This window comes from Ictalurus furcatus, chromosome 20 (assembly GCF_023375685.1).
Source record: "Ictalurus furcatus strain D&B chromosome 20, Billie_1.0, whole genome shotgun sequence".
Taxonomy (NCBI): domain Eukaryota; kingdom Metazoa; phylum Chordata; class Actinopteri; order Siluriformes; family Ictaluridae; genus Ictalurus; species Ictalurus furcatus.
In genome coordinates, this window is record NC_071274.1 from 18762926 (window position 1) to 18780441 (window position 17516).

General features: G+C 40.0%; 1 protein-coding gene across 1 annotated transcript in view; it reads left to right on the plus strand.

Moving 5' to 3' along the window:
* The window catches only part of ncana (neurocan a), a 69718-nt gene that overhangs the window by 15589 nt on the left and 36613 nt on the right, over positions 1 to 17516 (plus strand). The window contains exons 3-7 of the mRNA XM_053651318.1: positions 1178 to 1352; positions 2288 to 2415; positions 2709 to 2990; positions 7485 to 7961; positions 13126 to 13941. Coding sequence (XP_053507293.1) covers positions 1178 to 1352; positions 2288 to 2415; positions 2709 to 2990; positions 7485 to 7961; positions 13126 to 13941 — 1878 coding nt within the window. The remainder of the gene's footprint in view (positions 1 to 1177; positions 1353 to 2287; positions 2416 to 2708; positions 2991 to 7484; positions 7962 to 13125; positions 13942 to 17516) is intronic.

The following is a 17516-nucleotide window of genomic DNA, read 5'->3' on the forward strand; positions in this document are numbered from 1 at the left end:
AACGCAGACCTGCATTGCAAAACCAGGGAAATTCGCTGTTCAAAGCCCTTTAAATCTTATCATTAATAATACTGTGATTAGCAGTGAGTGGTAGTACATTACTAAAATCTACTCCATTCAACCATGCACCAAAGCTCAGAGGGGGCCTTTTGTTGCCCCGTCCCAGCTTTTTTGAGACGTGTTGCGACCAACAAATTCAAAATTACCTTATTGTTTTCTTAAAATGGTACATTTCCTCAGTTTAAACATTTGATATGTTTTCTATGTTCTATTATGAATAACATAATTTCTTTAAATAAAACTGGGCGTTCACTCACCTGATTGTCATCCCACTGATTGAAAACACCCGACTCTAATTTCACCTTGAAATGAACTGCTAATCCTACAGGTTCACATACTTCTGCCACTCACAGATAGGAAATATTGGATCAATAAATAAACGACCAAGTATAATATTTTTATCTCATTTGTTTAATTGGGTTCTCTTTGTCTACTTTTAGGACTTGTGTGAAAACCTGATGATGTTTTAGGTCATATTCATACAGATATCTAGAAATTTCTAAAGGAGTCACATCCTTTCAAGTACCACTGTTGTACAATCCAATATTATACCGATTATTATAAACAACACTGTCAATTCAGTGAACCTATTACAATGTGATTAAATTTGACTTCTTACTCCAGCCATCCTTACTAAGAACTTTGACCGATTTTAACTAGCTATCTGCCAGGAGCTCACTGAGTGGGCCATCAATTACGAAACTCCAGAGAAACGGGAGTCGATAAGCGACCCCAAAGGTCTGTCTTTAATTTAGGATTCTGAAGTGTGCCAGGGAGATGCTGCCTCATTAATGAATCCTCAAAGCTGTGGTGAATTAATGACTTACTAATCATGTTCGATTTTATTCCGTCGATATAATATAATATTTTACCCCCTCAGGGCGAAGTTCAGTGTAGCTTCATTCTCATTTTACATCCAAGTCTGTCATTAACTGGTTAATCACCCATGACTCGTTAATTAGAATATTCCCATTGATTACCTATAATTCTGCAAAGTTCATTATATATGACAGGATACAATATTCCGTAGTAATCTTCTGTGTTTGATCAAATTAGGCTAAGATTTTATTCATTTTCTGACTGTGTGTGTGTGTGTGTGTATGATTGATCTGTTTAGGGGTCGTGTTTCATTACCGCACACTGGCCGAACCCTACTCTCTATCGTTTGTGGACGCTGAGCGTGCGTGTGAGCAGAACTCTGCTCAGGTAGCGTCTGCAGAACAACTCTGGGCCGCTTTCCACTCAGGCATGGACGAGTGCTCGGCCGGGTGGCTCAGCGATCAGACCGTCAGGTTAGTCACGTTTACACCTGCTTTAAGCATCATCCGTATTAAATTCAACTTTTTAACAACGTGCCCAACTTGTTATGACTTCACGCATACGAACGTTCACGGCTTCTAGCTTCAGCGTGCCAGCTTATTTGACTCGACTTGTAATAGAAGTAAATTAGGCCAAGATTTAATTCGTGCATGTGCATGGAAAAGTTCATCCAAATGTCTTGCCTCCTGAGATTCAAAGGGGAAGAAACCAATAACCTTTAACCCTTTTATTCACTGCTTAGCCAAAGGCATCTCTTTTGAGACTGTATCATCGCAGCACATTTGAATTGAGGCTCTCAGGGTATCGTTCAGTCTTAAAGCGTATTGTTCAGTAACTATTCTAAATTATTTATACATAAACATACAAGAGTGAGGAATGCAAACCTGGACCTGGACTTTATTCTCTGAGGAAGAAAAAAATCTGGAAATATACTCCCACTTTTATTTTAGAAAAGCTGTACGATCACTGATATGAGGAATTAACGCATACCTGTTAGCCAATAAGAAACAAGTATTTTCTAAGGGTGTAATATAAATAAATACGATATAAACAATACACCCAAGCGCCCTTTCCGTCTCTGACGATCCTCTTCATGGCAGGTGTGCACTGATTTCTGCGTCATCGCCTGATCGTGTGCATGACGTTTGCAAATTAGAGCTACTATTATTTGTGCTCAAGCCATTTTGAACTGTTCATTAGCAACCTCAAGAATATGACATGTGGCCTGTACGCACCGCCGCTCTCCTCTCCGGAGCCCAGGCAGCCGTACAGGATCCTCTGTTAATGGATCAAAGCAATTATTCAGTAATGACACCGATGTTGGCGCTGCATCGTTTGCATAATAATACCGGGGAAAGCATCCTGGGGAATGCTGGGAGGATTTCACGCTTAGCTCAGCTCTTCACAGGTACCCGATTCAGAAACCAGAGCTGGGCTGCTACGGACACAGCGAAAACGTGCGAGGGGTGAGGAATTATGGGAAGCGAGACGCCTCCGAGCTGTTTGACGTGTACTGCTTCGCCAGCGTCATGCAAGGTGAAATGACAGACACGGGAAGCTGTATGATGATGTTTAATCCTCTTATTATATAGATGTTTATTGTGCTAGAAGTAGTCGGGATTCTGCGACTAAATTTATTTGAGCCTTCAGGAAGATTCCGGGAGTGTATGGCATATCAAATACAGAAGGTGGATCTTTATGGTCTTTCTACAATGCAAGCTACAAAATGTCATTTTAGTAGTGTAATAAAAACATAAAAAGGTAAAAATCACACTATTCTGCTTTGCACAGTGAGGATGTGTCAGTAAGCATTTGCGATTCCTCTCCAGGTGAAGTGTTCCTGCTCTCGGCTCCAGGGAATCTCACTCTGGCCGACGCCGTGGCTCAGTGCGCTGTTCTGGGCGCTCGGCTGGCCACAGTGGGTCAGCTCCATCTGGCATGGCGCTCCGGCCTGGAGCACTGTGAACCCGGGTGGCTTGCAGATGGCAGTGTGAGGTACTTGGTGATTAAACCCCGTCCTGAGTGTAGGAGCAGCGACCCAGGGGTCCACACTGACTCATCCACAGAGCTCACCAATGGGACTGCTACGTTCCATGCATACTGCTACAAAGGTATGTTCTCTGTTATATACTGGGGAGTCCACTGTCAAAAACTGGCTCTCACTCTCAGCATGCGGACACAACATTGTACTACCTTGATACTATATATTAAGTTTATATAAGTCCCAAAAGAAGTTTTGCAGACACAGGATGGTTAAGTGGGAAAGAGCATGCAGACAGTATGAGCACTATGTAAGCATTACACCTAGATGAATCTAATTATATTTCGTGTCCCGTATCACTTCCCATCATTGCAAGCTGGCTTTTTCACCAAGTAAGTTTTATAGCCTAAGCAAGGTGTCGTGTAGAGAGGCTGAGACGGATGCAGTTGCAGGTCATTTGGTTTCAATGAAAACCAGTTCAACAAATCCAAAACGTTAGGCAGAATCAAAGTCACACAACAGGCCAGGCGATCGGCAAACAGGCTTAACTGGGAAAGACAAGATACGTGAAGAGCAGTACGCCAAAAGTATAGTATGTCCAAGTTCTCAGTATTCATAAAACAGTAGGCGAGAAATACCCTGATGGCCTACTGCTTCCGCCGAGATTCTACAGTAGGGAACCAGTGGATATAATTGGACACTTCGCTATCCCATAATGCAGCAGGACTGGCGCGGAAGAGCTGTCCGAATAAAAAATGGCGGAAGGCAGTGCATCGGCTCTTTTTAAGTTGTAGGTCACGTGACAATACCAAAAATGGCGGCTGTAGTACGTCCGGATTGTATTCATACTACACACATAGACTGATCAGTACGTACTGTATCAATGACCAGACAGTAGGTACTGAATCGAATATAGTAGGTACCGTCATAGTATGTGATTTCGGATGCAGCCGATGTCTATTTTAAAGCATCCATGTGTGTATGTGATGGAGAACAGGTGTGCTCATTCAAAAGTCTGGTAGTTGTAAACCTTGCAGGGTGTGTGAGTTCTGGGGAGTGTAGATCGGGATCGACCATGATTGTAACCCGTGGTGTATGTAGGGAAGTGAAGTTCACTGACTGGGTTGACCTGACACAAGTAACCTAGGGTTGCAAATTAAAAACTGTATATGTGTAACATGAGGTGTGAGGCAGGACACGAGTGTGTAACATCAACTGCTTTATTTATGGCAAACCAAGAATTATAGTCAAAGTCCATAATAGGGGTCTAAACACAAGCAGTCAGAGTAATCACAGGCATAATCATAATTTAACACAAGTGAAAGTCAAAACTAGGGAACACTAAACATGAAACAGGAAAATAAAGCCTGGAGTTAACCACAACAGGGTATAAAGACTCAAACTAATCAGCACTAAACACAGTACAGGTGAACACAGTTGGGCAACAAACTAATGGTAATAGAATATGATTTTTTGACAATAATGAACTGTTTCTTATGTGAGCTTTGTTTCAATTTGAGCTTTAAATATGAAATATCGTGGGTGGGTAGAAACAAAAATAACTTCAGAAAATCACAGCTTTACATTGTTCTTCATGTAAAAACTGTCAAAACAGTATAGCTGTCGGAAAAATTCTGGTATGAACTATTATTATGTCTGAATATTCAGGTTGAATATCATTTACTAAATGTAAAATTCTTTTTCAAATTGTTACGATGCGAAATATTTTGTTACAACAGTAAAAGATGTTCAAATTGTAACATGTGCTTCTACCCAACTTCATTTTATGAGGAAATTGGTCTGAATTTGAAAACACAAACAAACAAACAAAAAAAAACAAGGTTGATGGGTTTGTATTTCATTCAGTTTTTTTTATGATGTCGTAATCTTATCTCTAACCTTCGTACTGTATCTTATACAACTTGTCATTAATATGGTTCGTTATGCTTTGTTAGGCCTAAATTAAAAAAAATTAAATAAGTCAGGCATTTGGAATCTATTGAACTTGATATTTACCCATTTTTCATATGTTTGTAGCTGTTATGAGTTTTTATGATGAGCCATGCTCTTGTGAAAAAGACTGATAGATGCCCTTTGTATGGCTGGAACCTATCGACTTTTTGCATGATATTTTAGAGCACGGCACAGCGGGAGTGTGACCGGTAATGTGAAACACTCTGTCAGAGTAAATAAGGAGGAAATGGATGCTTGGGAATCTGTGAATCTTTTTTTATTTAAATGATTTTAAAATCCACCTGATACATTGCCAACCAAGAACCCACAGGAGAGTTTCTCCAACATTATGAAATCCCCCCTGAGACCGCCGGTGTATTTAATAGCGGATGAACCCAGAGAAGAGCCCGAGAGATGCCTCCAGCACACAGACCTCCAGTGCTTAAGCTTTTTAAAATAGACATTTATTTACTCTTCTGTAGTTTCTATCAGTTGTAGATATTTTGTGAAAATATTTTTTACACAGTTTGTGATTCTGGTTGATTTTTTTTTTCTCATATATGCCTTGTTGATCTTGCAAAGACAGTTATTGAGACTCTTTGTTTGTTTTTGCCTAATGACTCCTTGTAACTGAGCCAAACTAAAGATCCAAACTAAAGCCATGAGCACATATTTACATCTATACTGCGTATGCAGAATCAGTGCAAGGACAATCACTTAGTCTATTAATATCGAAGTGTGCCTAAACTCACAATGGCCTAATATTGGTGTGTCATACCGCTCCCCCCCCCACCCCCCCAAACCTCCCCAGGAAATAATTCCAAGACGAGAAAGTATCTGTATGAAAGTTTCCAGTGATACAGTTGAATATTATGAACCATACACACACACATACGTTTTTCTGTAGCTACAACTGTAATGTTTTTATTAAATAGTGAGTAAATTTCTGAGGTGCTGTGAGTCACTCTTCAAAACCTGTAATAGTAATCCATACCAATTGACAGACAGACAGCGCGTCAGATTTAAACTAATAGGAAATATCACACGCACTTTTCACATGCTAGCTCAGATACATCCAACAACATCAAATGAACGATCGAAAGAAGTATGCGCAGAAACACGCCGAAATTTCTGCTTTTGGAAGCGTTTTAGCATGAAAAACCTTTCCTCTTCAACAAGTCTTTTTCTAGCTTGAGCAAGATATTAATATTAGTAAGATAGCTCGGTACACTCGAACAGTGTTGGATCATAACAGAGAGGTCTTTTCCCTTTCATCCTCTACTACATGAATTATTACATTTACATAAAAAATTAAGTTTTATGGATTTTTATTACTTGAATTGGTTCAATTGCGAAAAGTATCATATAAGTCGAAAGTAACACAAAATGGATGAGATTACAATTACTACATTTTCTAGACTATAAGTTGCAGAGTTTCCTTCCCCCCCCCCCCCCCCCCCCCCCCACCTAGTGAGCATGTAAAAGCTGTATCTTCTATAAAGGAAAAACAGCTGCAAAAAGTATGTGGATTGATTTATGCACTCGAAATACATACAGAAATTAGATCCAGACATGGTTTGGGTGAGGTATCTTTTTAATTCTTTCTCTTGAATTCGTAATTCGTAATTCTTTCTCTTGAAAGATAAAATTTCGAAAATAAGGTGCAGTTGCGAAATGTCTGAAATTACATGTCTGAAACAGTTTTTCTTAAAAAAATGTAAAAGAAAAATACTGTAAGAGAAGCCTAATGTCTTTTTTTGCTATAGTATGTAGGCCTGTTTCAGTTCATAAATGCACACACCACACCATTATCGCATGTTGTTGCCATATGGCAACAATTACATTTTACCATTTAATAGAATACTCAAAATATATAAACTTGTTCAAATAACAAGAATATAAATATATATTAACTTAGCTCAGATCATTAAAAAAATTCCTGTAAGTAATTTTGCCTAAATATCGAAAAAGTATCAAATTTTGAGAGCCCTCCAATGGTGACCTTGCAGGAAAAGGAAGTGCAAACAGCACATCCTGGTCATGTGACCTCGCATTTTTTGTTATGTCAGTGTTAAAAGACCCCATTGTCCAGTTACATAGGAAAAAAGTCATTTTGTATTACTGCCTATCAAAAAAGTTTCGATTTTTTGTTGTTGTTGTTGCCATATGGCAATACCATGCAGTAAAGTGTTAACAAGGCCTTGTGTTTGAGCATAGCTGGTCTAGCTCAATATTGTTGTCTTTGTGCTGTGGATCTGCAGCATCGTAATGAAATACAAACCATTAACCACTCTAGCTGAGAAGATGCTCTTGTTAAAAGAAAGAGGATTTGCTTGTTAATGTAGTATTCATCATTTTTGTTGTTGTCATAGCACTGGAATACAGCAGCAGATCATCATCTCCTTTGGTTTATGTTGCATCCCAAACCATATTCTACTGTACTAAACATTATGTCAGTAAACCATTGGTGTATTGGTATTTATGCGTTATATTTGGTATGTGGTTTGTGAAGAAAGCAATGAATTCTAATTTAGTTTATATCACTTGCCTGTCAAAGCCGTTCCCAAACCATATGTCCAGCAGCTTTAAAAGTGCTTGAGTATGATTTTGGCCATTATCATTGAGCCAATTCTAATGAAATCTAACATCTCTCTCTCATACTGCATTCCAGAAACACAGCGTTCCTCTACTGAGCCACCTGCCCCCCAGCCATCAAACTGGACCGGTCAAGTGGATCTGGACACTAAGCCCATTATGGTCAGCGAATCCGTCTCTGATGATTATATTATGGCGCGTCTCTGCGTACAGGATGGCTCCCTGGACTGGGCTGATGATGAAGATTCCCCCCAAAATACCTGGCAGGATGTCTCTACCCAACAATCTGTCATCACAACTGAGAGGCCCAGAGAGGAAAATAATGGCGAAGAAGTTACAACAGTGCCCTTGCCAACACCAACTACAGCTCAGATTAAAGACTCCTTCAGAAACGTCATGAGCTCCTGGTGGAAACCCTGGAACTATCTGACAGGAAACAATGAGGAGAAGAAGGACACCACTCCAAGTCCTCTTACCACAGTGCCAGGTGTGATAAGCACTACAGTCCTCGAAGTGTCTTCGAGCACAAAGTCTACCGCTTCTCCAGTATCAGGTAAGAAGTATTGACACTTTTATGAGTTGAAAATCAGCTTTCATTTATTTCTAAATAAAAAAAAGTTTTGTATTTAGCTTGTTGAGACTAGAGTCTTTCAGTGGGACCGCGATCTCGTGGATTCAACCAAAAAAAGGCGATGCGAATCATACGTTATTAAATTTATTCAGGCAAGCAGGGAGATATGAAGCTCATGTGCATGAGCGAGTGGTCAGATATGACGAGTGTGGTACAAAGAAAGACCATGTTCATTAACGTGAATGATGCATTTACAGAAATGCATTAATAGCGTTCATTCATTCATCCTTAGTAATTGCCTGGTCAGGGTCACGGTGGTTTAAATGAGGCTCCCGGTTTGTTTATATTTGGGGAAATCAAAACAATTCAATTGGTTAGAAAATGCTGCAGTCAGGTACAAACAAAAATAATGCTGTCATTGTGCAAGTGGGATTTCAAGAAACAAGAACAACAACGGTTTAGGCCACGCCCACTTTAGGTTTAAATCTGAATACAGATACGAATAGTTGAAGCATTAAACAGATACAGATATGCACTGCAATTGCATTATACCATTAAGTTGGAGAGTGGAAGCAAGCAGCTAATGTGGCTGACCCTGGGGTTGATTTATGGCAGTGGTATGTAAATCCCTTGGTGTAAGAGCCTCGGTCTTAACCTGATCCATACTGTGAATCAATGCTAATTAATTCCTCAGTTTGAATCACCAGGTGGTCATTGTGTCAACATGTGCAATATATTCCAGCTCCTAATTTACAGTCCTTTGAGGACTGTGAGTCAAGCATCATTGAGGTAGAGCTGTAGAGTTTCAAAATGCAGCATTGTGAGTGGTCCTGGTTGTTATTAGCAGTGATCCAATTGTAAGAAAAAAATAATAATAATAATGAAAAAAGATCTCAATCTTAAGGAGATGCTGGGTTCAAACACTAGCAGTCCTTCATAACCAGGATCAAAATTTTAGTGGATTTAGGATTAAAAGAAAGTCCACATTTCCGGAAAAATATCAGTTAATATACACAACGCTGAATGTGTATTACATCGGGTGCTAATGTCTAATCTCTTTTATGTTATCCTTCTGTTCTTCCATAATTTTATTGAGTTGCTGAAGTTACATACCTAAGTTATGTGTTGATTTCTGAATTCCATTGGTACTGTGCCATCAATACGATAGTTAATAATAGTTAATAATGCACTTCATAATGCTTGTAGTATGGTATTAATGAATAACTTTACACAGTTCTAAGATGATGTGATTGTTTTTAGCCTAAACCGATCAGCTAACATTATTGCATAGTAATGTATAGCTGATTTGACAAGTAATCTGTTAGTGTAGCATGTGTGAGCTAAACATGATGGGTGACGAAGTCTACGGGCAAACCTGATGTGTCTGCATAGACGTCGCCGTTTCCTGGAGAAATCAGGTGTAAAACGAAACCTTAAGTATTGGGCCATAATTGCTGCGATATTTTTCATAAATGTTCACCAACCCACACCAATAGATTTGAAAGAATTCATGATATTTTAGTGCTTTTTTAAACATAAACTGTTCCTATCCATTCTGGCGTTAATATTTTTTATACACAGCTGTATGACTATCCTGTGCGAGTGCATACTTATGATTAAAACCCATTACCTTCACACTCAGTTTTTTTTTCAGTGTAAGTTCAGACTAATCAGTTTGCATTACTAAGAGGTGTAAGTGTATTGACATTAAGAGTGTTCATTTGTTTGTTTTTTTGTCACTCATCATCAGTGATTACAATCCGACCAGTTTTATCTGATAGATTGCAGGGGTTCTTGAGAAAGAATTGTTGTGCAGGATAAATATGAGTTTGTGCCTCAGGGACAAATAAAAAATAGAGAAATGGTGGGGCATGTAGTTTGAGCCAGCCTAGGTTATTGTAATGGATGTTGCCCTGTCAGTACTGCTACTTCAAATTAAACCCAGTGCCTGAGCTCTGTTCTCTAGAGCAAACTAAGCAAAGTCAGTGCTCCCTGCAAGCCTGTTCCACTTCCAGGCCAGATCCAGGCCGTAAAAGGAAGACCTCTTATCCTGAAGTTAGATGCGTATATAGGTTTGTTTTGATTTGTGACAAACAGACTTCTTTAGTGAGTCCTAATGGGAGTTGGGGACTTGAGGTCAAAAGATACTTCAATATTTACTGTATGCTGGGGAAAGTTACGCATATTAAGAGATGAGTTCCTCAGCTGCTTTAGTAGATTTTCTCGGCTCTTCGTTCAGATTATACACATTACCTGCGTGTAGTTAACGCTTCGGAGGTTGCCAGATTTTCTTGCATCTGAGACAAGGTTTTTCAACAGTACAAAAATAAACACCTGCCTTTAAACACGAAAAAAAAAAATCAGGGAAAGAAAACGCAGACTGAAGGTTCAAAGAAATCCTAATAGAATGATATATAAACATGGCAATGGCAAGCGTTCAAATAAAGCTAATTGGAGTCTAGTATATTGCCAATATAATGCTGCATGAATAGTCCCAGTTGTAATTATCACATTAATCACTGCAAATTTGGTTGATTTAACAATAATATGGATTCCACCCTCATTATTCAGTAGCTTATAAAATAGCACTTGATCCAGCACATATTATTTTGCATTTGATTGTTTGTTTGTTGCATGTAGTCTGTTTTAATTATATTTTATCTGCAGTTTCCTTCAGGATTCTGCAATTTCCCTTGGGATCAATAAAGTATCTATCTGTCTATCCATCCATCCATCCAAATTGAATTAATACAATAAAGCCAATGTTTTGTTCATTTTAAGTGCTCTATTGTATAAATAAATAAATAAATAAATCGTGCCTGTGGTTTGAAGGATAAGCTGACCAAGGACTCCTCTGTTAAAGTGACCCCCTCAGTTCAGAAGTGTTGTTCCTAATTTCACTCATGAATAATCAATAGTTAATTAATAGTCTCCTATTTAATATTGCCCTCAAATGACAGTCCAGTGCTTTTTTTCCCCTTGCATTTACTGCCCATAAATTTCAGCGTGACATATGCTTGCCACTGATGCCTGCTCTCATTAGAGATCTAAATCTACATCCAGATTTCTGTAAAGATGTTTTGTGTCAATGTGTACTGTTAAAATCCGTCCATCCATCCATTTTCTGTACTGCTTATCCTGCACAGGGTTGCAGGGAGCCTTGAGCCTCTCCCAAGGGCCTCTGGGCATGAGAAACCCTGCACAGGATGCCAATCCATCACAGGGCACAATAACACACAAACATTCACAGACTACGGACAATTTGGAAATGCCAATCAGCCTACAACACATGTCTTTGGACTGGGGTTAGGAAACATGCAAACTCTGCACACACAGGCCGGAGGTGGGAATCGAACCTCCAGCCCTGGAGCTGCAAGGTTCTAATCACTAAGCCACCTTGCCATACTGTTAAATCACTATACAAATAAAAATTGTATGGAATTGAATAGTGAGTTTCAGTTTCAGTTTCAGACGAGGTCAGTAGATTGGATTGGTGTCCTCTATTCTCCGCTGACTTATTATGACTTATACATTATACAGCCAGACTTTGGTGTTAGATGAGACCGCTAGAGCTTTCCAAGTTCTAGTTTAGTATCTAGGCTTGGATTTCTTTTCTCTCAGTTAATTAGTACATGTACCCGACTTGGCCCAAACTTCAACCATCAATGTTTAACAGCCAGTGGAAAGCCAGCCATCGCATGTACATTACTGAAGTCAGTTTCAATAATGGATGTGAGTGCTTGCTCTCTCTGCCTTGGTGAGATCAAAACGTTGGCTAAGCAAAAAAAAAAAAAAAAAACATACCCTCCAGTTATCTCATAAACAGTTGGTCGGTGAGTTTACAGACACTGCTATTCGTAGTGGTTTGTTTGGTCACATAAAAGGCCATTCATATCGAAAAATTAATATTTCAGTTCAAAGCATTCATTTTACTTAAGGCAGTCAATTGAATAGTCAATTAGTGCCATTGTTGAAATATTGACCTGCCTGGTGAATTGATAGCAATTAGATTTAATTGGTTTGAATTAGCAGCACAAGGGAGCTTGCAAACAAATTCTGCTCTGCATGCTGGCAAGGACGTCTCCTCGTGTAATGCAAGTTTAATTTATAAACTCGCTAACTGAAGGCATGGCGCTGCAATGATTAGTCACAAATGGGAGTAATAATTGAATGATTTAAGTGGTTGGAAAGGCTGAAGTTGGTTGCTAATGTGTTCCAGTCATTTGGAACAAGAAGTAGTGTGGTCGAAATAATTACATTTTCCAACTACTCTTTCGGCAGATACGGCTTTATTACAGTTTCTTAGTCTCGCAAGGCAGATTTTTAGCTGTAACTAGACGGTAGGTAAATGGTCAAGAACCAGCTGTTTTCATAGGAAGAGGCCATTTCACCGGCATTGCAGGCGACTCCTTATAGAACAGAAATATATTGTGATGTACATATTGATATGCATTAGGCTTGAGAAGATAAAATGCAAACCCAGAGACAGGTCAAGTGATGCGTACAGTTGAGCTATTGTAAGTTGATTTAGATAGAAGTGAAAACGATTAGGTAAAAGTTGAATTGTTTAGAACTGTTATTGAACTGTTGTAATCACAGCCGTTTAATTACTTTTGCGTCATTTAGCGTTAACTGAATTCAATTATTTCATATTTTATTGACTTCTTATGAATACTCTTATGAAACACATGCACCACCACCCACACGGACATAGTTATTAGATATATGCACACCCATGGAGACAAAACTCAAACAGCCCGCAGTGCCTGATGTCTCGGCCTGTATAAATAAAGGATATGACAAGCGATTACATGATGAAACCGTCTGGCACACATTTATCAAGTCAGTCTCCCCCCTGCAACTCCTCTGAGAGACATTGGAGAGAAAAGTCAGTGCACAAACACGCATGCTAATTACCGAACCAGCTAACATCGATGACTTATTAATGCGTCTATCGATGCCTTAGATGCACACATAATGATATCTTACTCACTTTCATTCTCGAGTATAAAGACCGCAATGAAAGTATTTTGGAGAAACAGTTTTTTTTACGTTTGATGAATTGCTGCCCATGTACATGCCTAATGGTAGACAAGCGTCTCCGTATCTGGCTAATGTTAATCTTTGTTTGCATGTTTTTCTGCAGGACCGATGTCATGGTGGTCACGTTCATGGTTCAACCAGTTTTCCTCAACTGGAGATAAAATGACTGTTTCTCCTCAGCTCGAGAACACAGAAGCCTCAACGGCAGTCCCAGTCAAGACCACCAGAGAAGACCTGGACCAAAGCATGAACACAGCCACAGGACATTGGGCAGTGGTGACCGAGATAATCCAGCTTGGAAGCATGACACCTGACATGGAGAAGGAGGCTGTGCCCTCTGTAGTTTCGCTCAAGGAAGAACAACAAGAACAAGAACAAGAAGAAGACAAGGAGAAAAGCATTGGGGTATCGCAAGAGGAATTTGGAGAAAGGAGGACAGAGGCAGAGGGTAGCTCCTGGGGGGATGTGGAGCTATCAGAAAGTACCACCAAAGCCCTAACACCAGGGCAAGTCCTAACTAGTACGTTTCCTAGCATTAAAGAGACTGTAGCTGGCGTGGGGTCTGGTGGGAGTAATGAAGAGAGTGCTACAACTACACAGCAAGTGGAAGAGATAACAGCCGCTGAGGCTCGAGGAGAGATCCAGTATGAGCCCAGGACCATAGCAAGCCAACCTGACCAAAAAATAAGCACCGTGTTTGTCTCTACGACCTCGGCTGGTTCTGAAACGGATGAAGGAGCCCAGACCACCTTGATTCCTGATCTTCCCACTTCGACTTCTCAAAGCCTGACAGAAAGAGGAGTCATCTCTCCCACGGCTTCCGATGAGTACCATCTGTCAATCTTTGGTACCCTGTTGCCTGGCAACCCAGAGAGCGGCCTTGGCAACTCCGATTCCAGCAGGAACAATGGATCTGAAGGTATGTCTGACTATCTTTCTGTCTCCTCTCCTTTTGCTTTCAATTGGACCTTGATTGGCCCAAATTGGCTGAGTTAATGGGGCAACTCGAGCAGTTGAGTGTTAGATCTCAACAAAATACTGATAGCCGGAACACATCTGCTGAATAAATTCTTGGCAGTATCATTATGCTTGACAGCTGAAAAGCCACATTTCATGTTTCCTCCACACTCGCTTTTTCAGAACATCTGCCTGCTTTTAGGAGGAAAAAAGGCATTAAAAGCCAGCGGCATTGATGGGGTGTTGGCAGCTATTAGCTGACAAACACTTGTGCACAGTTGGGCAAAAAAAAAATGCACTAAAACCCCAAAGGGATAAATATCTCATTAGACCCAGAGTAATTACTGTTGATAAGGCAGCTCTTATGAAGCACTCCATACTACAGCTTGAATACTGGATATTATATTAACATAACACAGTGGCATGCTAAATATGCGTATGCAGACAAGAAACACTTACTGGGCCAAATTAGCAGTGCTCAGAGCCTGAGAGCTACTCAGAACTCAGAAGTTTCCGAGCAAACAGAACTCTCTTCGTTACTCCCACCAAAGCCCACACCAGCAACATTCAGCGCTAATAGTCATCCTTCAAGGCCGAATTCGAAATCTCTAAATCTCCTAGCCCGGGTTGGATTACAGAAACAAAAGGCATGAGGTGTTAAAAGGCTCAAAAGCTATCAATGCTCCCAGAATATAGTGAGTGTATTAACTCATTAGCCTGAAAGTGTAACAGCCTTGTATGGATCTGTCTTACATCTGAGGAATATCATATTACCATTGTTATTGCATAAATCCGTTCAGGTATGGCTTATAGACAACGAAAATAGACAAAATGAAATACATTTGTCTTAAAGACAAACACACACGATTACACAAGCTCAGATTCGAGAACTCATCAGTGCTGTCATAAACTTTTGTCTGCTTTACTCCTTATCCGGATTATATCCACTCATATACAAACATACATGTGGATACATCCAGACCCAGTTTAATTTAAAGCACACTGCATTATGGACACAATGGTTCATTTTTTATTATTATTTTAAAAAAATAATAATTATTATTGCTCTCGATATACTGTAAGTGTAAAATCTTAGTACTTACATGGGTTTGGCTCATTAATAATAGCACTTCTCAAAGGCTAAGAGACGAACAACTTGGCGAGAAATCATTCCTTTCATTCTTTTTTACCAACTGATGAATAATTAGTGCGTAAAGCTGAGTTTTGCTAAGGCCATTAGTGAAAACCAAATTGGAGATATTGGAGATATCCAACATTTTCCTCATTCAGCAGAAAGACAGAGTACAGGCACCACACACACCCACACACACACAACTGATTCTGTCCTCTGTGTCAAAGTCACGAGCTGAATACGAATGAGGCTTTGCTGGCAAATCCAGAGTCACACAAAAACATCCATTAAGGAAAAATAGTGCTCTAAATACTTCATAGTGCTGCCATCCAACTGTATCTTTTCATTCCAACCCCCTTAGTCTCTCTTCCTTTCATACACACACACACTTTCTTCACTTCCCTAATACCATCCCTCTCAGCTCTCATCTCTCTTGAGCTCCTCTGTCCATCTCTATAAGCTCTATGCACACATGCATAAGCCTCACACTCCTTAATGTCCTCCAAGTGGGAATCTTCCTCTCATAAAAATCCCAAAGGTCGGCCCTGACATAAAACAATGGCTGGAGGCTACAATAACAAATCCTACATATCATCATCATTTTCAGCCATCCATGGCAGCTCCTGTCATGACCTCCCCTGGCTACTTTGTGCTGAAACGTATCGTGAGGATGTTCTGGCCAGGAATGTGGGCTGATTGATTCCCTCAGTCGGTTCGGCTTAGAGAAAGTCAGGCCGAATGAGGTCGAGCCACTCTCTAGCAACTGTCAGCTCTGTTTATAGAGCCTGCTTTGACCTTGTGTGTTACATCACACTTCAGTCAGTGCGCTCTGGCGGATGGCGTGTCCGTCAGATCCTGAAAAGGGGGACGGAGCTCATACACACACACACACACACACACACACACACACACACACTGTCCATTGTTGTTCTGTCTCATCCACCTCTCTGTGTATTGTCTCTAAAAGCCATGTGGTGACATCAGCGCCAGGGAAGTCCATAAATCTATCATCGCCATCCACTTCACTTCTCCCCGCCCTGTGATTGAGCGGATTGTCGAGGTTTTGATTGAAAGTGCGTCTGCGTGATGTGTTGTGCCAATTCCAATACAATTTCAGAGCCTGGAATTACTCGATCGATGATAGCAGAACTGCATTTGTATGTGCCTCGATAAATATAATAAAGGATGTCGAAAACGCAAGTACGTCGGAGGCGTAGGCGGGAATTCATTTCAGAGCATGCGAGGGAACGTAATAAATAAAGTCACCACGTGATCTGTACAATTACATTGATAAGTGCGACACGCTCGTGCGTTTTGCCAGAGCAAAGGAGAAGCGGTGATGGAATGAAGTTGTTATTTAAGGTACAATGTACCGTCAAGCCATCTCAGCATATTAATAACATTGCTTTTCAAATCAAATGACTGTATCATTTCGAAAGGATTCAAATAACATCCGAGTAGTAGGCGAGAAATCACGTTTTATCTTAAAATACCAGATTTGCACCTCTTTATTTTTTCTTTCTTTCTGCGGTAAACCTCGAGTACTTCACAGGTTGTCACCTCGACATCCCTGAACTCAGAGTCTAGCGTGCTGGCTTTTAAACAGAAAAGGAAAAAAAAATGCATGATTACATTTGGTTAATCCTGTTTCTCACCATAGCAGCTGGTAGCAAATAAAATGGGATTAAACGAAATTACGGGATGCGTTCATTTGGCGTTTAGGGCGGTTAAATGTGGATGACTTTTGTTCAACTTTTATGAATATTATTATAGCATAATTACTGCATTAAATGTTATTTAACAGGTATTGTATATTCTGTAATCAACTGCACTGCAATCATATAAACATTTGAATCTGTAATAAATTGTTTCAGGGGGGCTCAAACCTGAAATCCCCCAATATCTATACCTTTGCTGTCCATTAATGAGCCAGGCCTAAAAAAAATAAAATAAAAAAGTTATTAGTCATAAATCAGTCCTGGTTAGAGTGTCAAATGACTTTTTTTTTTTTTTTAAATTGCTTTAAAATTATAACGCCATAAAATGTTCATTTTCAAATGCAGTGGCCTGTTAATGAACCTCTAACTTTATGCTCCCATAGACAAAACATTAGAAGTAGTACTACACTATGAGCTTTGTGTTGTGTTGCTTTCTTAGGCAAAGAAAATCACAATTTACCCCGGTAATGTTTTCTTTTCATGGATATTTAGGGCAATTTTCCATTACATATGAATGACTGAATAATAAAAATTAGTTGCAGTGGGGCAGTTGCGGTGGGGCAGTTGCAGTGGTGCAGTGGTGGCTTGACGGTTAAGGCTCTTGGTTACTGATTGGAAGGTCGGGGGTGCAAGCCCCAGCACTGCCAAGCTGCCTCTGTTGGGCCCTTGAGCAAGGCCCTTAACCCT